The sequence below is a fragment of the Mesocricetus auratus genome, unplaced genomic scaffold (genome assembly GCF_017639785.1).
Source record: "Mesocricetus auratus isolate SY011 unplaced genomic scaffold, BCM_Maur_2.0 Super-Scaffold_6730, whole genome shotgun sequence".
Lineage (NCBI taxonomy): Eukaryota > Metazoa > Chordata > Mammalia > Rodentia > Cricetidae > Mesocricetus > Mesocricetus auratus.
In genome coordinates, this window is record NW_024429184.1 from 63,325,162 (window position 1) to 63,350,433 (window position 25,272).

General features: G+C 40.4%; 1 protein-coding gene across 2 annotated transcripts in view; it reads left to right on the plus strand.

Moving 5' to 3' along the window:
* The window catches only part of Slco5a1 (solute carrier organic anion transporter family member 5A1), a 152,438-nt gene that overhangs the window by 72,652 nt on the left and 54,514 nt on the right, over positions 1 to 25,272 (plus strand). Inside the window, exon 5 of one of the 2 annotated variants that reach the window (XM_005066758.4) lies at positions 13,569 to 13,733. The exons of the other annotated variant lie outside the window; for it this stretch is intronic. Coding sequence (XP_005066815.1) covers positions 13,569 to 13,733 — 165 coding nt within the window. The remainder of the gene's footprint in view (positions 1 to 13,568; positions 13,734 to 25,272) is intronic. 2 annotated transcript variants of the gene reach the window in all.

A 25,272-nucleotide genomic window follows, 5' to 3' on the forward strand; every position in this document is an offset into this window, starting at 1 on the left:
CATGTAGATCAACACATCATTTCCACAGCTGTATTGTGGACCATAATGATGGTGATGATGATGAAGATGATTACGATAGTGATGATGATGATTATGATGATGGTTGTGATGATGGTGGTGATGGTGATGCTGGTGAGGATGATGATGGTGGTGGTGGTGATGATGTTGAGGATGATGATGGTGGTGGTGATGATGATGGTGGTGATGATCATGGTGATTATGATGATGGTGATGTTGATGGTGATGATGGTGATTATGATGATGGTTGTGATGATGGTGGTGGTAGTGATGATGGTGAGGATGATGACGGTGATGATGATGTTGATGGTGATGATGGTGATTATGATGGTATGATTAGGATGACAGTGATGATGATTGTGGTGTGTTTGTGTGCACACTGGCTAGTGCAAGATTTCAAGTACTTGTGCATGCAGGTGTTCACACCTACTTGGGTACATATAACTTTGGAGTACAGCAGAGGTCACTGGTCTCCTGGAATTCAAGTTACAAGTGGTATGAGATGCCTGATGTTGTTGCTGGGAAATGAACTTGGGGCCTCTGCAACCACTGAGTCATCTCTCCAGACCCCACAATTGGTTTTATAAGTGAATTGAGGCAAAGCTGCTGTTAAATAATTTAAGACATAACAATATATTTAGAGTTTTCATTTGGGGGAATACAAAGCAGACTCAGGGGAAGAGAGGAAGGTGTGGTCAGAGGTCTTTTTACTTTGTATACTTCAACATGAAATATGTTAATTGAACAGTCAAAGGGGGTATTGATAAAAAATTCAAATTATTACTCTTGTTCTTTCTAAAGACCTGTTCTTAATATTTTACGTGTTTGCCTACTTGCATGTCTGTACATCGCTTGCCTGCCTGGTGCCTGTAGAGGACAGAAGATGGCGTCAGATCCCCTGCAACTGAAATAACAGGCTACTGTGAGCTGCTCTGTGGGTACTGGGAAGCAAACCCAGGTCCTCTGCAAGAGCAGAAAGTACTTCTTAATGGCTGAGCCATTTATCCAGTCCCCAAGGCTCTTTCTAGATACTTAAGCTGCCCTTTCTTTTCATGGATCTCTGCCATGTTCTCCACCCAGTGCTTTGTAAAATGTCCATTGCTAAGGGTTCTACCATCTTATCAAAATGAGAAGAATCCATTCTGGAATTTAAGATTTATTTATGGAACCTTACATGCACTTCTTAAGTTAGTTTCTTGTCCACAGAGCCTGAACATGTTTTATAGTTGCTTCATGAAATCAGTTTCCACTCTGATTTTCTTGCTCATGAGAATTCTCCTTTCTGGGTTGTGGTGAATGTTCCCACTTTTGTGTAAATCTCCTAGATGGGACACTCTGCTAATTCCTTATTCTACTTGTGCAAAATGAATTCTCCAGCTGGTTGTAGATTGGAAGTTCAAGACAGAGTCTCATGTAGCCCACGCTGGCCTTAAACTAATTAGATAACTAAAACTGGCCTTGGTCCTCTCATCCTTTTGACTCAACCTTTGAATGTTCAGATTATGGGCACATGCCAGCACACCCAACCTAGTTTACTATCTTGTTAAACAGAAACACTGTTTTAATGGGATGTACTGAAAATCTCCTGCTAAAAATGCCTTAACTAATATTAATTGATATTGATAATGGATATTTAATTAGAGTATATAAATCAACTCATTTATCTTGTACACACCCATATTCCTTAGAGTATTTATGACAAATATTGGAAGTGGCATTCTAATATTTAATCTAGCTTTAAGAAGGACAAAGGAAACCCCTGGGTCTGAACTCAGGCTTGGAATGACTTCTCTACAGAGCTGAGGCTCATGGTGGAGGTCTTCAGGCTTGGCATGTCTCACCCTATAGAGCTGAGACTCTGCGTTACACACAGTCAAGATTTCATTCTGAATTACTTCTGTGTCTGAGTCCCACACTCTCTCTTCTGGAGCAGGTTTTCCTTTATTTTATTTTTTGTGTCCATCAATACCAGCTCCTTTAAAGAGGAGCTAAATAGCTTAGCCATCGATTTGTACTCCCTTAAAAAGAAAATGATTTGGACTTTGCAGAATGGTGCCTCGTGTGCTTGCTTTATTTGCAAGCAGGGGCTTGCTGTGTCACCCAAGCTGGCTTTGAACCAGTAGGTTCAAGTGACCCTCTTGCTTAAGCCTCTCAGGTATATGGGACTACAAGGGCACTGGCAAGCATGGTGCCCTTTTAGAAGCTCTCTTGCTGAGGATGCTTGAAGAAAATCCACCGTACTTTCTAATTTCTGCTTCCCCATTTTGATACCGATATTGGAAAAATCTGACTCATGTTTCTAGAGTGTTATAAATTATGTACAATGAGGCTGTTGTAAAACACCACAAAGAGGAAAGTCAAATTTTCAGTGTATCTGCATTGTCTTTCCACAAAGAGATTAACATTGATTCCATCAAAATCTTAACAGAAATAAACACTTAAAATATTTAAGTGGATCAATTTTCCTGTGGTTTGAAGCCTAAAATTTTAAAGCCTTCCCCATTTAACACAGCGTTTTTCTGTATAGAAAAAAATGGTGGTTGTTTATTTTCCTATATAACCCACTTTTAGTCTTGTTTGGCATTATTAATTTAACATAAATACAACTTCTTTTGGCTAGAATTTTGTCTGTGTTGGTGTGCAATGTGTTTATAAATATAGCCAAATCAAAAAGTTCTTTTGAGGTGATGAGTTGATTTTAAAAGAATCATTGAAAGTTACAGATTCTTACTACTAATAATTTTGGTCATTAAAGGATACTGTTAGTGTCTGGGGAGATGCCTCAGTGCGTAGAGTGTCTGCTGTGCAAGCACAAGGACCTGAGTTTGAATGCCCAGAATCTGTAGATTCAAGTGTGCAGTGCACACTCAGAGCCGGTGCTGGGGGTGTGCAGTAGGATAGGGGTGAGGACAGACAGGCCCAGAGAAAGCTTCAGACTTGGTTGTGGCCGCTATGAAGTGAGTGAGCTGTGTTCTTCAGAGTTCTCTGGGGGAGAAGCACAAAGGGGGTACATTGTGAACCACAGGAAGGATAGGATGCACCCCAGCAGTGGGATGCCTGCCTAACATGCACGAGTCTCTGGATTTAAACCCCAGCACCACAAAAGAACCATAAAGAGAGGATGGGACTGACGGAGGGCAGGAGACTAAACATTTCATGAAAGAATCAGGATGACCCAGAGCAGGCCACCTGAACCCTGTGGAGACGGGAGCAACCCAGGTGGAGAATGGAGAGCAGAGCATAGACGTGTTTGGAAATGCCAGACAGGTTTCTTGTGCTTGGCACACTGAGCATATGTGGTAGACATGTGGATGGTAAGGCTGGCGAGGAGTGTGTGTGTGTGTGTGTGTGTGTGTGTGTGTGGTGGTCATATTGTGGAGTACATGCCTACAGGCATTCCAGACTTTCTTAGAATTCCTCCCTCCCAGGAAGCTGCCAAAAACATTCCTGGAGGGAGGCCAGATAGGTAAAGGAGTGGGGTGGAAGGAGGGGCCCAAGGATCTGTGGACAGAGAACAGTGAGCTTTGTCCAGAACACGGGGGAAAGACGGCTTGGTACACTTGCTCCGGCCTCTCCCCCACCTGCTTAGGTGATTTTCATGCAGCTTCCAGAGGAACCTGGTAAAGGTAACTCCTCAGCTCACAGCTTCTGCCTGCTTCTATCACACTCGTAAGAAAGCCACCTGCCCCAGAGGACTTTGTGGATCTCACCATGGTTACGTCTTCCCTCCCACCTCCTTTCAGTTTCATTTACAAAACATGCTTCAAGCACGTCAGGCTCATCGCTGGTCCCGGTATGGCCTTCCTATTCTAGGAATGCTCCTCTCCACAGGCCCTCATTTGCTTCAGTGTGCTTCTCCAACCTCCCTTTTAATGCCACTGAGCTCCCACACTCCTTTATTTCCCCTTCAACTCTCATCATGCATACGTTTCCTTTGGTAACTGGGAGACTGGCTTCAGGAACACTCAAGACTCTTACATAGAAAGACACAGTGTTTATCCATAGGTTTTGAAAGCCTCTTGTAGACTTTGGGTGATCTCTAGATTTCTGCTAACACTCTTTACAACATAAGGCTGCAGAGCTTCGTTTATGAAGCATGAGAAGAAAAGTCCCCACATTCTCAGGGCAGATGAAAATTTTCTGTTATTTTTAATCTGCATTTGGTTAAGATCACAGATGCAGAGCCCACCACAACTCAGGGATAACTAGGACTTCCTTATACCTTTACTTTGCTGTCTCCCCACTGAGAAAGCCAACTCCACCAACGCAAGGATTTTCCCCCCTCATCACATACATTGCTGAGTAACCCCGCCAAGTGGAACTCAGTGAATATTTAATGAATGAATTATTGTTCAACTTAGCATTTATTTTAAGATATGAAATCATTCAGACTCATCAAAGTGGATCTCTATAATTTCTTATAATATATCAACACATAATTTAAATGGCATTCGGTAGTTCCCAAAAGCCATGGCTATGTAACAGATGGTAAGAAGACAATAAAATATGGGACCTCCACATAGCCATCAAGTTCATCATTAGTAACAAGTGGTTTAGACTAAGCAAGCCCAGAGCTATTCTTACACTTTACATGTTTGTTTTGAACTCTGCTTCATAAAGCCACTGATAATCAAATGTTCATTCTAGTATGGGGTTGTAGGATGAAAGCTGTTTTCAGGGATGAGAACGTAGCTCAGTAGTAGATTGTTTGCTTAGCATATTTATCCTCAGCAACACATGTGCGTGCACGCATGAATGCACACACGCACACACACACTTTTAAAATAACCCTCTGAACACTTGAGTGAATTGTTGAATGAGAGGAAAGAAGGAAGGTCACTTCTGTAGGATGTGACCTCTGACATGGGAACAATGGTGTGTCAGCTACTTTTTTCATGGCTGTGATGAAATATCTGACAAGAAGCAACTTGAAGGAAAAAAAGGCTTAATTTTGACTCGTCGTTTGGAGGGCTGCCATTTGTTATGGTGGAGAGGGCATAGCAGTAGCCATGTGAGGCAGCTGGTCATATGACACATGCAGTCAGGAAACAGAGGGATGAATGAAGATTCACACCATACTTGTCTTTGCCCCATCTCCCCTCCCTTTTTCTGCCTCTGTTTCTCTTTCCTCAGCCCATGGAATGGCCCTTCTTCATTCAGCATGGGTCATCTCAAGTTCAACCTCTCTGAAAACAGCGTTGTGGACAAGTTTTTGGTGTGTCTTCTAGGTTAAGTCTAAATCAGTCATGCTGACAGTGATGACTGACCATCAGATAGACAGGCAGACAGATGTACTAGGGTCTCAAGTTTGGATAACAGACACAAGGATTAGCAGAGAGAGAGGCAGAAGGATGAAATTCAATTGAAATTTCCAGAAACTACCCAGTTGTAGTGTGTGTGGTCTTTGCTAAGTGTTGCAAAGAAAGTAGAGTGTTAGAATGTCAAGCCAAGGTTTCCACTATGGCCCTCTTCTGTGTGAGCTTCACTGGGCTGCACAGTGGTTTTAGGTCTTGTACTTTTAACTGAAGGCCGTTACTTGATTCCTAATAATTGTCCAAGGCTGATTTATCAGTGACCTTTTCATAAGTCCTTCTTCAGCACCATAGTACTCAAATTTAGCTTCTGTTAGCATCCCAGGAAATCTCTGGAATTCCTTATTTAAGGAATCTGGACCTTAGCGTCTTAAACAACCATCTGGGTCTCACTGATGCTGAGGACTAAGGATTACATAAAGACCCACTGCTTCCTACTGTGTAGCAATGGGAAAAGCTTTGCTTTCCATTTGGAAATTAGAGTGCTGTTGTTGTTGCTGTTGCTGATGACGATGGTGGTGGTAGTGATGATGGAGAATTTTTTACCTTGCTGACCAGGAAACTCAGTTTTATGGCCATGTTTAATTCCCTGTTTTTCATGCTCTGTTCTCACTTTTCTTTATTTCTAATTCTTTCTTTCATTTCTGATTTACCTTCACTTCCTTGTGGCAGGCCACCCCTTTTTTATTTGCACATATGAATGACGAGCTAAAAGGCAGGTGACAATAGGCCTGGCAAAAAGTCCCTAGGAATGAGAACTCTGCATTTTATTCCCTGGGCAAACTGACTGTGGTGTTACTCATTGGAGGAGTCTCCATTCAGAAAGATGGAAGACAATGCTCACCAGTGCTAAGTCTAAGCAAGCACGGGCATGCCACGGCCTGTGGATCCTTACTGGTGCCTTTGGAGCCTGACATTTCCATTTCTGTCCACTCGCCTACAGTTGAGTGGCTCGGGGATACTGCTGATAGGCTGGAAGGTGACTGCAATGTAATTCAGGGGATGCTGTGCACATTGCCTTGGGGGGCTTGGGATTTAGAATACTTTTCTGGGGTCTTATTTTGGGGGATCCTGTTGGGTCATTGGTTTCAAGTATAGTGTATAGGAAATAAGGATAATAACTTGTCTCATACTGCAAGATAACTCAGATTCTGGCTGGTGTCTCCACCAGTTTTTTTTTTTGACTCACCTATGGATTTAAAAGTACATTAATGATAAGTGAATTTGAAATAAGGGGAATATGTCATACATCTGGTACTTGTCAAAGAGAGAACCAGGAGAGTTCATTAAGAGATACTCAACAAAGCTGCTTTAATGTGATTTTAATGCACAGAGACACTGAATGGCAACAGAGAGGCCAATGCCCATTGAAAACACGGGTTGTCACATCTTGCAGAGCCCTTAGGCATGGATGCCAGAAGGTTTGGCCAGGAGGCAGAAATAGGAGTGAGGGCAGAAGCTAGATCAGAGATGTTAATGGGATTTCTTTGGCAAAGTGAAGTTTTAAAAAGACATTGAAAGAATAAAATTGATGGGTTATATTCACTTTTAGAAACAAATGTGATAGCGGAATGTTGGCCTGGAAGCTGAATATCAGCAGCAGGAGACAAACACACAAGCAGATCACAGGGAAAGAGTTTTCTTGCAACAACAACAAAAATAAAACCAACCAACCAAACAAAAAACACCAGAATGTGAAGGGAAGGTTAAAATATGCAAAAACTAGCATTGAGTAATTAGCATTCATACTCATGAATTTGAATTTTGAAAAAAAAGTCAAATTAAATTATGGATTGTCTAGAGATGCTGGCCGGCATATCAAAATCCCAGGGCTGCTGCATAAGGAGGCACTTGCTCAGTCACTTACAGCTGAAGCTTACAAAAGACCTCTCCCCATTTATGTGCTATATAAACAAAATACTGTATTCCCTTAATAGCATTTTAATTATTTGTTAACGAACTTTTTAATTATGTGATCTAAATCTGCTATGGATTTTTAAAGTCTTTTTTCTGACTTTTTAAAATTTATTTTGTAGATTAGCATAGAAATTGCTGGGTTTATTTGGCTTTAAAGATCTGTCATTCGGATGATTATGGACCAGGCCTTCTTAGCGCTCAATGTGTTCCATTGTCTGTGCCAGGGACCCCTTCCCCTTACCACTCATGCTCTCTGAACTGATCCATTCTCCACAAGGAAATGGTGCACCTGTGGTATTCATTTCATTTTCTCATACACAGATATTATTTTTAGTATGCATTGCTATTGCGATGTAACAAAGAATACTAATGAATAAAATACACTCTATGGATGTTTTAGTGCTTCCAATAGGCACGTGATAAAAACCACTGTGGCTTCAGCAGGAATAGGGTGTATGAGATATTTAGTTCAATAAATGTTCATAGTTCTCTTGACAAAGGGATATATTTTTCACTAAGAATAAGCTCTCAGTATATATATTTCCTTTGGAAACATGACTGTACCCTTTTTCTTTGCTGCAAGTGCCTGTCATTTGAGGCTTGGTACTTTCAAACACATGTTTTACATCATAGTCTTGTTTAAAACATTCATATGTGATGGAGTGTGCTGGAGTATGCTTGCCTGATGGTTGGGCCACAACAAGCATGCCAATGTCTGTTGTCTACAAGGATTCAGAGAAGAACCAGTTGTAGTCCCACCTGCACTGGGGCTATTCAGTTTCTCATAAATAATGTTCCTCATCAATTTCTATAAGAACCCCCTCATACTGCAGATCTCAGATTTCCTAAAACTTTGACTAAAGATTTGTGAGACCATTGAGAAGAACCCATCAGACTCATTGCAGCTTATCCCTGTTGTGAGGAGAATCTAATTGATCTATTTATCTAGATATGTGGGACAAGCCGAACTGCCATTGGCATCTGTCTGGAAGGAGCAAAGGACCTGCCAATACCATTAACATGATGTCTTTTACAAGTGTTTTCTTTCTTCTTCTTCTTGTTCTCCTCCTCTGCCTCCTCCTCCTCCTCCCCCTCCTCCTCCTAACAGAAAACAAAAACAAAACAAAACCAGTCTCACCATATAGGCCTGCCTTCCCTGGACCTCAATATGTAGATCAGGCTGACCTCAAATTTATAGAGATCCACTTGTCTCTGTCTCCTGAGTCCTGGGACTCAAGACATATACCACCAGGCCTGGACACAAGTGTTTTTTATGTACTGTCAACTTTACATTACACTCTCTTCAGTTTTGCATTACAATTTTCTCCCTACATTACTTCTATATAACACAGATGGTATCTCCTGGTTTCAGTGTTGGCTTCTCCTTAACACTGAATTTGGCTAGGTAGTACACACCTTTCTTTACCTGTTGGGTTGTCTTGTCAGTTCTGAACTTGAGAAACTTTATAGTATCAAATTATGGAACACCATATCATCATTATCATTACTCAACACCTCTCTCTCAAAATCTTCATGGCATCTTTGATTGTATAATAACACATTATACTTGAGGCCAGTCTGGTTTACAGAGCAAGTTCCAGGACAGACTTCAAAGCTACACAGAGAAACCCTTTCTTGAATAACCAAAATTGATGATGATGATGATGATGATGATGATGATGATGATGATGATAATGGTGATGCTTATACATGGCATCAAGGAAGGAATCTAAAAAATTCTGTAGCATTAAAAATGAATTAGATACTGGGTTACAAATCCATAGATTGGTCAACTTCTTGTCCAATTCGCTTATTATAGCTATGCTTTTGAAACAGTTTTGGATATACATAAAGGCTGCAGGAAGGCACAAAGAGCCCTAGTTACTTGGTGCCCCGTGTTGAATCTCCAATAATTACCATTCCCTGGAAGTTGACACAATTGACCACTCCTCATACTCCCTGGTGTTTTTCCTAAGCTCAAGGGCACTGCCCTGCATGACTACTGGGCAGCCATCAAAACTAAGAAATACACACTGGTCCATTTCCACTAAGACAGGCCTGTCTTCCCAAAGATGCCCTTTATGCTAATGGCACAATCCAGAATCACATGTGTTTAGTTTTGGGGTCTCCTTGGGCAGATCCTTATCTTCCTGATCTTGAGTTTTTCTCAAAAGCAAAGGCAAAAGTTATCTTCATAGACTATTCCTTTGTGGGGGGTTGATGCTGCCTTCTGATTTATGTACTTTTTAAGGGTTAGCACAAAAACGATGCTATGTTTGGTACTCCCTAACTGGGCAGATAGTATTGATTTGCCCAATAATCTGGAGTTTAGTCATTTGGTACCTGGATAGAGGTTGCATTTTTCTAGGTTACTCCATCCAAAAGTTAATTAGTAGGAGTGCAATAAAATCAATACATTATGTGTAAGTGCCTTATGGGGAATATTTTAAGGCTGCATTAGATCAATGAACTCCCATTCTTAACAGCCATTATGCTTTGTGATGTCACCAAATTAATACACATGAAAGTACTGTTTCTAGAGGATACATGGGGTTGGTTCTATCACATTGTGTTCAACAGCTCATCCGTACTTCATTTTATGTCTAAATGTCTGTATGTAATGGATGCTGTTGGTTTTTTAACTTAGACATCATGCCAAATGCTTATAATTCATCGCCAACAAAAACATAAGGAGAAAGCTGTGACAGACTATTGTGACAAAGACCCACTTTTACTATGCCAGAGCTGCAAGAAGGCAGAATGTGTTCTCCACCTCTGCTAGGAAAGGAGAGGGTGATGACTCAAGGTTTTGCTTCTCTGTGTGGTTGTGAAACTGCTTCAAACATTAATTTTTGGCTTACAAATAAACTTCAGCAAATAGCTAAATTGACCAGTATGAAATGTACAAATAATGAGGATTGAATGTCTCTTGTTTCTGTCTGGTTTTCACATAGTTCTTTTAGCATCCATCAATCTCAAAGTTGGGGAATCTGTCCATTGAAGTGATTTTTTTCACTCTCTTCTTCAGTAAGATCTTTCTGAGCTCATTTTGTTCTTTCTGTCTTCCAACTCTGAGGTCATGTCAGACATTTCTTGGTTTCTTAGAGCAGAAAATGACTTTTAGAAACCAAGAACTATGTGCTGGGTAGGCTCATTCTTACAGGGGTATCATTATGTCAAAATTCTGTTTGCAACAATTCTAGGAAATAATATGTACGCACCCAAACACATGTATACACTTGTGTGTATGTATACCTCTGTTACCTGTCAATCATCCTATAATATCTTTTATCTACCCGTTTTATATCACTTGCCATTCAATTTGTTCTATTGTAACTATCAGCCATCTTTCTATAATATCTACCTATCTGTCTGGCTGTCTATCTATCCATCTATTATCATCTAATGTATTTCTCATTTTTCTATGTATCTGTTCATCTAATTGGTTCATATGAGTACCTTCAGTTCTAATTTACTATCTGGTCCTTTTTCCCATGCTTCTAACTCCTTTTCCATCAGTTAATGATCTGATTTCCAGCACTCTTCAATGCAATTATTAGTGCAGTCCCTATATGTAAAAAAGCACTCAGTTTCACCATCCCAAAATTTAGCTCTAAATTCTTTGGCTCCTTCAGGGCATTTGGCAGAAAACTAAGCCCCAGTTAATGGATGTGGAGGGTGAAAGATTTATTGGAAGTCTGAACTTTGTTGATTCTTCTAAAGTAACAACTAACTTTGGTTGTATTTATGCATTTTAACACTAATCTTTTAATGAAATGAGGGAACGCTCGTATATATTTTTCTTACACTTGATGCTAGAAGACAGTTTTACAAAACCAAATGTCTCTAGAAGAAAAACTAATGTAGGGACTGGAGAGATGGCTCAGTGGGTTGTGAGAGTATACAGATCTTGCGGAGGACTAGCATTTGCTTCCAAGTACCTGTGCTAACAAGTGCCTATAACTCCAGCTCCAAGGGATCCTGATAACTCTGGTCTCCAAGGACACTTGTGTATATACCTACGTATAGATACGCACACATACACATAATTAAAAATATATTATAAAAAGAAAAACCAATTTGAGGTGATGAATATAGCCTAAAATATTTGTGTGATACAAATATTATCATTTTGTGTTTTAAACTTTTCCTCTTTTCCCAGATGTTTTAGATTCAATATTTTGCCTTTTAGTATGCCTACTAAACTTAATTAGAATCTTTGAATATTGATAATCTCAACTACCAACTTTGAAATTTTGGATGTGACATTTTAATTTAACATTCACAGGAAAAACTCTGAAATGCTTTGGTTGTTTTTCTCTGGTGTGTTTATCCACATTAAAGGTCAACTCTGCATGTTAGCTTTCCCCTTAAAGTCTTAAACCTCACAAAGTTAGGTAAGACTCAGAAAATTACATTTAATTGCATTTTGAAATGACGTGAGCTAATATTTTCTACTTCCTAAGTTTTAGTTTCTGGTAAGTGGGAGGATATGAATTATAGTGTTAATAAAAGTTGGCTAATTATAACGAATTGGCTTTACTAAGTTGTAACATAAGTGTTTTCCAAGATGATCCTCTCCATGGGGCACAACAATTATGCAAATGTGTATCCATTCATTCTTTAAAAATGAAAAATACAGAAATTGATAGGATATAGAACTCTGTTTAATTCCCCCCTCAACCTTTGTTATGGTTGTGCAAGTTAAGTCCTTAAGAATTTAGTATTAGTGTATTAAGAAGTCAACATTTGATCTCCTATGAATGCATTCTTTTGACTCGTTTAATTTTTACTCAAATATGACTATATGCACACATTTGTGTGTGTTTCTGTAACTTTATTTACTTATCAATATAATACTTTTTTGTAATTCTTTTTTTAAATTTAGCCCTGTACCCCATTTTTACTTTTTGTAATTCTTTTGGGCAAGCACAAACAGCTGTTTCGTTTTTTAAATAATTATTTACTTTTATGTATATGAGTACTCCATCTGCATATATAATTTTATGTCAGAAGAGGGTATCAGATCCCACTATAGATAGTTGTGAACCACCATGCGGTTGCTGGGAATTGAACTCAGAACCTCTGGAAGAGCAGCCAATGCTCTTAACCACTGAGCCATCTCTTCAGCCCACAGCTGTTTCATTTTTAACGACCACCTCATATTGAATTATATGGCTATCACATAATTTGTTTGAACATTTCCCGTCCATAGCCATTTAACAATCCCACATTTTACATTATAAATGATGTTGTATCTGTAGCATGTTCTGTTAATTAAACGCCTAGACCTAAGATGAGTCTTCCTCCCTGAGATGCTGAGCCTCATTTCTGGGCTCTTTTACCTTAGGATATCATGACCTTTTGTTCTTCAGTTTTAAGTACCTTCAAGTGCCTGACCCGATGTTCTCATTCCTTGCAGTTTCTTTAGCTGTGATTATTTCCTGTTTTATAAACAAGGCTGAAAGATCAGATGTACAACATCAACATCACCTACCCGTTGCTCTGTTTTGGGCATCTGCAGTGTGGGACCAAAGACATGCCAACTCTGAAATGCATCTTGGACTTAAGAGATGGCTCAACTGTAAAGAGAGCCTGCTGCTTTTCCTGACTCACAATCAGCAGTAACTCCAAGCCAGAGGGTTACTACCCTTTTCTGGCTTCCTAGGGCACCCACATACCCTTATACATACAAGAACAAACTCTCTCTTTTACATATATACACAAAGAGTAAATAATAAATCAAAATTTAAAAAAGAGAAATGCATCTTCTCAGGATAGTGGTAACTGGGTGGACTGGAAATTATAATGTAGGATTAGAATACAGGTAATTTTCATATTAAAGAACCTTTAGGATCTTAACAGAAAATGTATTTTAATTAATGAAAATGCAAATAATTTATTGTCTGGATGCTGTTTATGAATACATTTGTGTTTGGTTATGATTTTAGGTGCTATTTCCTTCATTATCCTGACTGAGAATTAAAAAACCCAACTCTAAGAATGGGGAAGGTTTCAAATGTCATCAGAAGTGGGCTGTGCTGGCTCACGCCTTTAATCCCAGCACTCAGAAAGCAGAGGCAGTGGGATCTCTGAGTTCAAGGCCAGCCTGGTCTACAGAGTAAGTTCCAGGACAGTCAGGGCTACACGGGGCTACCTTCTCTGAAAAAAACCAAAACAGAAAAAGGAGGGAAGCATCATGAGAGCTTCTTGTCTGTTGTCGGAGACTATTTTCAGTTCATGAGAAAAAAAAAGTTCAGTTTTCTTTTGTTTTCCATCCATTGTTTATAACATTCATGTATCATTTTTGTCATTTTGTAGACCTACCAAGAGCAGCTGTCAGGATCTTAAGCAACATGACATTCCTTTTTGTGAGTTTGTCATACACAGCTGAGAGTGCCATTGTCACTGCTTTCATTACCTTCATCCCCAAGTTCATCGAGTCACAGTTTGGTATCCCAGCTTCCAATGCCAGCATCTACACTGGTAAGGTACTGCCACAGGGCTCCTTGAAACATGGTCATTGTGTCCATAGACTGAACCGAGTGATTGGGGAGGAAAGCCAGGCAACACCGAGTGTTCACCAAGTGTGCTTCCAGCTCCTGGTGCCTCCGAGCTTGTGAGGAAAGCCAGGCAGTGCTTCCCAAGACTCCGGTTATATTCATGTGTTATATTTACTAACTGTGCTTTGAAAGGGGACAATATTGCATATTTATGACTTTTGTGGACCTCAGGTAAAAAAAAATAAAATCAGCAGTGAGATTCACATTAAGATGAGTGCTGATCTTCTTGTGGGTTAAAATGGATCTTAAATGTTGTGAAATAGATGATGTCAAATCCACGTTAGTTCCACAGTGTCAGGATTTTCCATTCACAAACCTGGAGATAGAATTACTGGAGATGCATGACACTTAAAGGGATGTTTTATGTATTTGATTTAGGATGTTTTATGTCTAGTCCAGCTGAGTTTTTAGAAGTCTTAGGTATGTTTACTTGCAGGACTTAGCACTCAAACCTTATTTGATAGTAAATATGATACTTAGTAATGTGGGAAAACTAATTCTCAGATATTGGGGGAATTACATTGTTATGTCATATTCTAAAACTTCCTTAATGATTTTAAAGATGGCCAATCTACAGAAAGCTTAATTTTTCAATAAGGGATAATTAAATATTTTTGAATAAAAGATTTTCACGTAGCTTGGTTTCCTACCTTTTCCTATTTCTACATTAAAACCCAGCAAGCTTGAATTATCTAAAGATGAACAGAAAAAAAAAACACTGTAAAAAGAGCAATTGACTTGAAATATCTGTTTGCTTGTCTGTTTGTTTCACTATGTCTATAGAAAGGCATAAAGACCGGCTGTGTGTCCACAGTTGTAAATTGTTTAACAAATAATATATTGCTGTGGACTACTGTAATTTGTGAGTCAAAAAGTGTTTGCTCTCTCTTGCTCTCAAAACTGCTTTCCGGCGTCACTGTGACAGCCACAGATCATGTTTCTGTCAGGTTGGTTAACAGCAAACGGAGGCCCCTGTTTTTAGTCTAACTCTTACACTGGCCTTCAATGAACAGTGATTGCTGGACCAGGGAACCAGGAGTTGTTGGGAGTACATTCAAAAGCTAGAATACTTTCCTAGTTCCCCATGCGAGGTTTCAGTATGTGAAGGTGTGAAGAGGAAGCAGGGGCTGGCTGTGTTAAAGAAAGTGTTACAGGGTTCTCACTGCATCCCCTCTTTTTCAGTCACCTTCCCTATGTCAGCTCGCACTGGGAGACTCCCAGAGGGAGACGCAGACCATGATTTTCTCCAGGCTTGTTTGACTATGAAACTCAACCTTTTATTTACCCATCATGATATCATTGATATTTGTGTGTGTGTGTATGTGTGTGTGTGTGTGTGTGTGTGTGTGTGAGAGAGAGAGAGAGAGAGAGAGAGAGAGAGAGAGAGAGAGAGAGAGAGAGAGAGAGAGATGGTCTCAGTATTTTATTTCATCTATTTTGAAACTGATCTCACTATGCAGCCTAGGATGGCCTGGAACTCATGATCTCACTGTCTCAGCCTCTACACGCAGAGATTATCTATGTGAGCTGTCACATCTCACAGAAACCTCTTTCCAATAAACAGTTTTCGTTTGGTTAAATGAAGGAATCCAGTCGTGTGAGTCCCTATTCCAACTGCACTAGCAAGTCCAGAGCAGTCTAGGTAATCCCATGGCCCTCCATGTCTACCGTTTACTCTCCAAGTCTCCAGGGCAGGTTGCAGCTGAAGTGAATTGGATGCAGATTGATGGGACTGTCTCTTAAGTACCGGTAGGGAAGAGGCTAGCTAGACAATTCTATGAGGAAAACCAGTGGGAGAAGTTGAGTGTGAGCTGGAGGTTGGGTATGCAGCTTCCCAGCAGCAGGGTGGAGACACTCCTCTAAATGAGGCTAGCTCACAGAGGCTGTTTCCTCTTTAGCCCGCACTATAACTCCAGGGTGAGAGAAGGCACGCGACTAAGCACGATTCCATTCTGGTTGCAGCATCCACCAAGACCCATCCTTTGTCACCAGCAGTTCTCTGTTTCAAAACCACAGCCAGGCCGGGCGGTGGTGGCGCACGCCTTTAATCCCAGCACTCGGGAGGCAGAGGCAGGCGGATCTCTGTGAGTTCGAGGCCGGGCTGGACCGATAGCCTCCGAAGCAATACAGAGAAACCCTATCTCATAAACCAAAAACAAAACAAAACAAACAAACAAACAAACAAACAAAAACCACAGCCAGTGCTTGTCACAGTGTCACAGTCTACTGGGCTTTCCAATGGCTCGAGTACTCTCTCTTGCCTATTGTCATTTGATTCGCAGACAAGAAGTAAATTCAAGAACAATTCAGGTTAGGCAAGAGCAGAGGGTGCCTCATTAAGTTACAGTGAGATTAAAAGCATAATAACTTCTTTAAAACTCTTCTTGGACTTTTGCCTTGTCATCAGTCAGTTCCTTCTTACCCTCTGAACACAGTTTTTAATCGTTAAAAAAGACTGAGAATTTTTTTGTTCTCTGAGTCCTTCCTATAATGCAGATTGAAATGGAGATTACATAGTGTTAATTTCTGTTTTTTTGTCTTTTTTATTACTTTAATTTTAAATAGCTTGCTTCACATGCCTCCTCTCCCTCCCTTCCTCCCACAGCCCCCCCCACCATCCCCCCAGCCTCCCACCCTATCCCCACTTCCTTCCACATAGGGGATCTCCAGAGTCTGTCATTTCACTCAGGGCAGGGTCCAGGCACTCCCCCTAAGAGTCCAGGCTGAGAGAACATCCCTCTTTGTGTTATAAACACATAAAGTCCGTTTGTATGCCAGGGATAAACACTGATCTACTGCCCAGGACCCCATAGGTTGCCCAGGCCTCCTCACTGACTCTCACACTCAGGGGGTCTGGATCAGTCCCATGCTGGCCTCCCAGCTGTCAGTCTGGGGTCCAAGAGCTCCCGCTTGTTCAGATCAGCTGTCTCTGCTGGTTTCGCCAGCCCATTCTTTGCCCATTTGCTCATCACTCCTCTCTCTCTCTGTCACTGGGTTACATGGGTTCAGTTCAGTGTGTAGCTGTGGGTGTTTGCCTCTGGAAGCAGTCACTGGATGAAGGTTCTAGGATGGCATATAAGGTAGATGTCAAGTTCATTATCAGGAATGGGTATTTAAGGTAGTCTCTCCACTATTGCTTAGCTTGCCAGTTGGTGTCAACCCTTTAGATCACTGGTGCCAGATCTGTCTTCAAACCTATGACTCCCTCTATTATAGTATTTCTCATCCTGTTCTTCCCCTATTCTACCCCCCACTCAACCTTCCTGTTCCCCCATGGCCTACTCTCTCCTCCTCTTCTCCACCTTTTTTCTTCCCAGTTCCCATTCCTGCCACACCTCCCATGTTCCAAATCTATTCAGGAGATCTTGCTCGTTCCTCTTCTCTGGGGTACCATGCATAGTGTTAATTTCTTACCTGACAAACTTTTAAAATTTAAGTTATTTTTTCCTTTTTTTAAATTGATTGAACCCAGGGCATCATGTATGCTGGAATGCTCTCCATCACTGAGCTACACTCCAGACTTATCATTTAGTTTTGAAAAATTATTTGGGTAATTATCTCAGACCAAGCAATTTCTTTCTTTCTTTCTTTCTTTCTTTTTTTTTTTTTTTTTTTTTTTTTTTTTGGTTTCTCTGTATTGTTTTGGAGGCTGTCCTGGAACTCGCTCTTCATGATGTAGCCGCCATAGGGTAAATACTTAAGTCAGAGATAGCCAGTAAGAAATCAAGCAAATGGCCAACAGCTTTATAATTAATAAAGCCTCCCGTGTGTTCATTTGGGACTGATGTGGCTCTGGAACCAGGCTGGCAGGAAGGCTTTACCCAACACGCTCTGTAGACCAGGCTGGCCTCAAACTCACAGAGATCCGCCTGCCTCTGCCTCCCGAGTGCTGGGATTAAAGGTGTGCGCCACCAACGCATGGCTTAGACCAAGCAATTCCCTGTGCTGTTATTGGGTCAAAAAAAAAAAAATGTTCCAGAAACAAGCCAGAAGCTGAGTCTTCGAACACTGGCTCATTAATGTTGTCACTCTGCACAAGAATTGCCATTTTACACAAGTGTTGTCATTCCACACCAGCACTGTACAGGGCTCTGTGCCTTGGAGAGGACAGAGAATTATAAATACCCAAATCAGGGTTCCATTGCTTATGGATCTGACTGGAGACACAAAACTTTAGGAACTAGGTTAGGAAAAGCTGCCCAGGAATGGATTGTGAATAATGGTAACTACAGGTAACAGTTAATACATACTTGAATATTGCACAAAGGAAAATTTATATGTTCTCATTACACCATGGACTGATGGGTATGATAATTTATTTAATAATTTTACAATTTACATATACATGGGCACATCACATTGTATCCCATATATAATTTCTGTCAATTAAAATTAAATCATTAAAAATAGAACTCCTCCAGGATGCTTTGACAATAGAAGAATTGGCTCCAGAGGTTATTTTGGCTGGTAGGGTAATGGTGTTTAAGTTGTTTTCATGGCAAAAATACCTTTTTTTCCCTACTTTTTGTTTTTGAGCTGTGCATTTTTCTCCACTACCTGCCCCTCCTCCCCTCTGCCTTTCCACCCTCCTCCTGCTCCTCTCACTCCCAATTTATCAGGAAATCTTGTCTTTTTCCCCTTCCTAGGCAGATCTATGTATGTCGCTTTTAGGGTCCTCTTTGTTACCTAGCTTTTCTGGCTTGTAAGGCCTGTAGCCTGGTTGTCCTTGCTTTATGTCTAATATTCACTTATGAGTGAGTACATATTATATTTGTCTTTCTAAGTCTGGGTTACCTCACTCAGGTCGGCTTTTTCTAGTTTCATCCATTTGCCTGTAAATTTCAAGATGTCATTGTTTTTTTTTTTTTTTTTTTTTACTGCTGAGTAGTACTCCATTGTGTAAATGTACTACATTTTCTTTATGCATTCTTTGGTTGAGGGGCATCTAGGTTAATTCCAGGTCCTGGCTATTACAAATAATGCTGCTATGAACGTAGCTGTGCAAATGTCCTTGTGGTGTGAGTGTGCATATTCTGGGTTTTGAGATAGACTGATTCTCAATTTTCTGAGGAACTGACATATTGATTTCCAAAACGGCTGTAAAAGTTTGCACTCCCACCAGCAGTGGAGAGTGTTCCCCTGACTCCACATCCTCTCCAACATAAGCTGTCATTAGTACTTTTGATCTTAGTCATTCTGACAGGTGTAAGATGGTATCTCAGAGTTGTTTTGATTTGCATTTCTCTGATGACTAAGGATGCTGAGAACCTCCTTAAGTGTCTTTCAGCCACTTGAGATTCCTCTGCTGAGACTTTTCTTTTTAGATCTGTACCCCATTTTTTTATTTGATTACTTGGTCTTTTGATGTCTATTTTCTTGAGTTCTTTGTATGTTTTGGAGATCAGTCCTCTGTCATATGTGGGGTTGGTGAAGATCTTTTCCCATTCTGTAGGGAGCCGTTTTATCTTGTTGAACATGTTCTTTGCTTTACAGAAGCTTCTCGGTTTCAGGAGGTCCCATGTGTTAATTGTTGCTCTCAATGTCTGTGCTACTGTTGTTTTATTTAGGAAGTGGTCTCCTGTGCCAATGCATTCAAGGATACTTCCCACTTTATCTTCTATGAGGTTCAGTGTGGCTGGATTTATGTTGAGGTCTTTGATCCATTTGCACTTGAGGTTTATGAATGGTGATAGATATAGATCTATTTACATTCTTCTACATGTCCACATCCAGTTATGCCAGCACCATTTGTTGAAGATGCTTTCTTTTTTGCATTTCATAATTTTAGCTTCTTTGTAGTTCTTAGGTGTATGGATTGATACCAGGGCCTTCCATTTGATTTTATTTATTCACCTATCTGTTTTATGTAAATACCAAGCTGTTTTCATTAATATGGCTGTATGAAGTTTGAAGTCAGGTATAGTGATGCCTCCAGAATTTGCTTTATTATTCAGGATGTTTTGACTAGCCTGGTTTTTTTTCTTCTGTATAACGTTGAGTATTGTGTTTTTCAGATCTGTGAAAAATTTTGCAGGGATTTTGATGGGTATCATGTAGATTGCTTTTGGTAAGATTGCCATTTTTACTATGTTAATCCTACCTATGCAATAACATGAGAGATCTTTCCATTTTCTGATTTCTTCTTCAAGACTTAAAGTTCTTGTCGTACGGTCTTTCATTTGTTTGGTTAGAGTTACCCCAAGATATTTTATGTTATTTGTGGCTATTGTGAAGAGTAATGTTTCTCTGATTTTTTTCTTAGTCCGTTTATCATATGTATGTAGGAGAGCTACTGATTTTTTTTGGCATTAATATTGTATCCTGCTACACTACTGAAGGTGTTTATTAGTTGTGGTAGTTCCCTGGTAGAATTTTTGGGGTCACTTATGTAAACTATCATATCATCAGAAAATAGTGAAAGTTTGATTTCTTTTCCAATTTGTATCCTCTTGATCGCCTTTTGTTGTCTTATTGTTCTAGCTATAACTTCGAGTTGTATATTGAACAGATATGGAGAGTGGACAGCCTTGTCTTGTTCCTGATTTCAGTAGGATCACTTTGAGTTTCTATTTAGCTTGATTTTGGCTATTGACTAGCTGTATATTGCAAGTATATTATCATGCTTAGGTATGTTCCTTGTATACCTGCTCACTTCAAGACCTTTATCATGAAGAGGTGTTGAATTTTGTTGAAAGCTTTTTCAGCATCTAAAGAGATTATCATGTGTTTTTTTTTCTTTCAGTTTGTTTATGTGTATTACATTGATGGATTTTTGTATGTTTTATTAGCACTCTTTTTTGTGTGTGTGAAAGGGGTAAACTAAACTCAAGGGCTTCACTTCTAATAATTTATAAATAAAGGGACCAGACCCTCACTCAGCCCCCTGCTTTAGTAACCGTGACAGGCTACAAAAAAGACACAAAGGCCTCTGATCATCTGCCCCCCCCTCCCAGCCTCCTATATGCTGGGTTCCTGGGAACTGTTTGGCCACAAAAGAAACTCCAGGGGAGACCAAAATCTCCCCTATGGTCTCCAGGATTTGGTTCTGAAAACTATTGGTATCTATATACAACAGGCCACCTGCAAGTAGCAAGACAATGCCATAGAAACCACAGAATGTTCCCTCTCAGCACTGACCAATGAAAATAATTGGTATTTCATGTCAAAATATGACTTTAAGAAATTCTCCTGATTGTTCCCAAATGTCAACCAATCAGAAACCAACCTGTACCTACTGATGTAATCTTGTAACTTTTGTTCATAAAACCTAACAGTAGACAGGGAACTTCACTCCCTCTGGGAACTGCTGCGTCAGCTTGCTAGACAGGGTCCCTGTCATGGGTAGATGAACAATCATTAAATTTTGCTTTTGCAGTTTAGTGGGTCAGTCTTTCTGGTGTTCTCTGGGGACTCTGCAACATGGGCACAACATTTTTTTTTTGTTGTTGTTGTTATTTTGAAACAGGGTTTCTCCGTGGCTTTGGAGGCTGTCCTGGAACTAGCTCTTGTAGATAGGTTGGTCTTGAGCTCACAGAGATCTGCCTGCCTCTGCCTCCCGAGTGCTAGGATTAAAGGCGTGTGCCACCATGCCCGGATTTTTGTATGTTGAACTGTTCCTGCATCTCAGGGATGAATCCTACTTGGTCATGGTGGATGATTTTTCTGATGTGTCCTTGTGTTTTGATGGAAGTTTCTGTCTGGCCTGGTCCACAACTGTTTAGCCCCCAAATAAACACACAGAGGTGAATATTAATTATAAACTGTTTGACCGATGGCTTGGGCTTCTTGTTGGCTAGCTCTCTCTTAATTATTAACCCATTTCTGTTAATCTATGTATTTGTGTGTGGTCTTGGCTTACTGGTGTTGCCCAAGCCTCTTGCTTTCTCAGCAATTACATGGCATCTCCCTTATTCACTCTCTGTGTGCCTCTTCCCAGAATTCCTCTAATCTGCTAGCCACCTATACTTTCTGCCTGGCTACATCATCCTTCTTTTCCATTGGCTGAAACAGCCTTATTCATCAACCAATAATAGAAATATATATTCTCCACATACAGAAGGACATCCTCTATCATTCTTGGATTCAGTTTGCCAGTATTTTATTGCATATTTTTGCATCAATGTTCATGAGGGAGATTGGTCTGTAATTCTCTATCTTAGTTGTGTCTTTGTGTGCTTTGGGTATCAGGGTAACTATAATCTCATAAAAAGGGTTTGACAATGCTCCTTCTGTTTCTATTGTGTGGAACAATTTGAAGTGTGTTGTTATTAGCTCCTCTTTGAGCTTCTGGTAGAATTCTGTGGTGAAACCATCTGGCCCTGGGCTTTTATTGGTTGGGAGACTTTTGATGACTGTTTTCATTTTCATAGGGATTATAGGCCTATTTAATTTGCTTATCTGGTCTTGATTTAATTTTGGTATGTGGTACTTATCCAGAAAATTGTCCATTTTCTTTAAATTTTTCAAGTTCGTGGAGTACAGGTATTTGAAGTATGAAGGGCACTCATATTTATAATAGAAATATTACTAAAACTTAAATCACACATCAAGCCTCACACACTAATAGTGGGAGACTTCAACACTCCACTCTCACCACTGGATAGGTCTCCCAGATAGAAACTTAACAAAGAAATAAAGGAACTAATAGATGTTATGACTCAAATGGGTCTAACAGATTTCTATAAAACATTCCACCCAAACACAAAAGAATATACCTTCTTCTCAGAACCCCATGGAACCTTCTCTAAAATTGACCACATACTCAGTAACAAGGCAAACCTCAACAGATACAAAAAAATGGAATAACTTCTGTATCTTATTGAATTAAAGTTAGAGTTTAGCAACAACACTAATTGCAGAAAGCCCATGAACTCATGGAAATTGAACAATGCTCAACTGAATCACCACTGGATCAAGGAAGAAATAAAGAAATTAAAAACGTCATAAAATTCAATGAGAATGACAGCACAACATACCCAAACTTATGGGACACTTTGAAAGAAGTGCTAAGAGGCTGTGTTTTTGTGGGTGTAGCTAACTTCCTTGGGTTGGAGTTTTCCTTCTAGTACTTTCTGTAGGGTTAGATTTGTGGATAGGTATTGTTTAAAAATAGTTTGTCATGGAATATCTTGTTTTCTCCATATATGGTGATTGAAAACTTTGCTGGATGTAGTAGTCTAGTCTGGCATCTGTGGTCTCTTAGTGTCTGCATCAACACCTGACTAGGTGTTGGGATGTTCAGTCTTGTTGCTGTAGAGCCACTAGTGTCTGGTGGTGCTCTATTGCTCTTTGTGTTGTTGAGTGTATTCTTTCCTTGTTGTTTACCCATCTCTTCCTCCAATCAGTACAGGTGGAACCTGTGCTTCAGGAGGTTCTTCTTCCTTCAGTTAGTGTGGTTGGGGGCTCTGTTGAATGCTCCTTCAGGTGAAGGCAGGGATGGACCTATGGTGATCACTTCTCCAGGTATAGATAGATCCAAGGCTCACATAATCTCTCTTCTCGGTGTATGTGGGCTACGACTCCAGTGGTCACTCCTCCAGGTGCAGGAGGTGCTGCAGCTCTGATGATTGGTCTTCTAGGTACAGGCAGGGATGAGGCTGAAGCTCCAGAATAATTTCTGGCAGCTGCTTGTCATGGCCTATGCAGAACTGACACTGTTTCCCAACTAGACCTGTGCCCACTGTGGCACTGACTCTATCTCCTGGCACAGCATGGGCCTACTGTGTCAGTTTCTGGGAAGCCATGGCTGTTGATGCTCCGGGGCCTTTCACTCGCTTCTCTCTCTCTCTCTCTCTCTCTCTCTCTCTCTCCCTCCCTCCTTCCCTCCCCCTCTCTCTCCTGGCTCCATGGCAAAATATCTTCAACCAGGCTATCTATCTCTATATCTATCTATCTATCTATCTATCTATCTCTATATCTATCTATCTATCATCTATCACCTATCTCTCTATTATCATCTATCTATCCATCCACACACATATATAATCTCTCTCTATATATATATCATTTATTTATTTATCTGTCCATGCATCTATATATCATTTATCAATTGCCTATCTATTTATCTATCTATCTATCATCTATCATCATCCCTGTTTCTCAACAGTCAAAATTGTCTGTTTGGAGTCAGGAGAGCAGAATGAGTCAGGCAGAATGATGGATGGTGGGGCAGGGGATAATATAAGGCTGGTTCTAGTGAGAAAAATAAGGAAGAAAGAAACTGAGAGCAGTTCCTGGGAATGTTAAATAGAGGAGCCAGTCAGCCAGGCAGATGAGGGGAAGTTTTCTTGGGGCCTAGAAGTTTTCTCAGGGAGCACAAGCACTGCTTAGCTACACAATACTCACTCTGGAGGAGTGTTCAGATAGAGATGGTGACATCAATCCCTGATGAGGGTGTCATCACAGCACTGCACTCAATCCATACCAGTCCTGTGTGGCTATCTATCCAGCAGTGGGTCAGGGCTGCTAACCCAATTAGAGTCACACTGCTTGAGTAAAATATTATGAAGGTGATATTTTGGTGAGAAGAACCATGAAGTATCAATTTGACAGTGTGACGCTGAGTCCTGCCAATACTGGTCTTTGGCTGTGTGACCTTTGGCAGATCATTTGCCTCCCATCAGATGTGGATGGTCTCTCTTGTACTGGGAGGATCAAGTGAAGTACTGCAGTCCTGCAGCTAGGTAACTTCAAATAGGTTCCCAAGTATCAGTGGAAACTCACAACTCCACCATAGTATAGGAAAATAAATGACCATTCGCTGACTGCACCTTACATTTATAGTTCTGTAGATTGGACAGGTCTGAGCTGGAAACTACTGCAGTGATGATCATGGAACACCTATTGACAGCTATTGATTTTTCCCTTGTAAAAATTTTAAATGATTTGCAAAGTTAACATGTTCTGCTGGTGTTCTGCTTCTGAACCATCCAGCAGGAGCTCTTGCTGTTGTACTGGGTCAGTGGCATTTGTTTTGGGAGCATTGTGACCTTTTTGTGTCACCTTTTCCTGGGATCTATTGTGGCATTTTCATGTGTGCATGTGCACATGCGTGTGTGTGTGTGTATGTGTGTGTGTGTGTGTGTGTGTGTGTGTGTGATTATGCTTGGCTCTAACTTGTCCTCCTCTACTACTGTTCCCAACTGCTTCCCCATCCTCCTGGGTCCTCCTTTTGCTAGTGACTTCCTTTTTAATAGTCTTTCTCCCTGTGTTTTTATGACACAAGCACCTGCAGCTTCCTGATCCTGCCCTGAGAATTCTTCCTTTTCTCCCATGCTCTCCTTTCTCATTTCATGACCTACACATGCCATTTATTGTTTATGAAGTATGAGACACTAAGCATTTTCCTATGAAAGGCATTGTTTAATCCGTGTAATTAAGGCCTATTCTGTAGGTATTGTTAATTATGCCCATTTTTTCCAAAGGAGGAAACAACATCTGGGAGGTTTAACTAATCTGCTTAA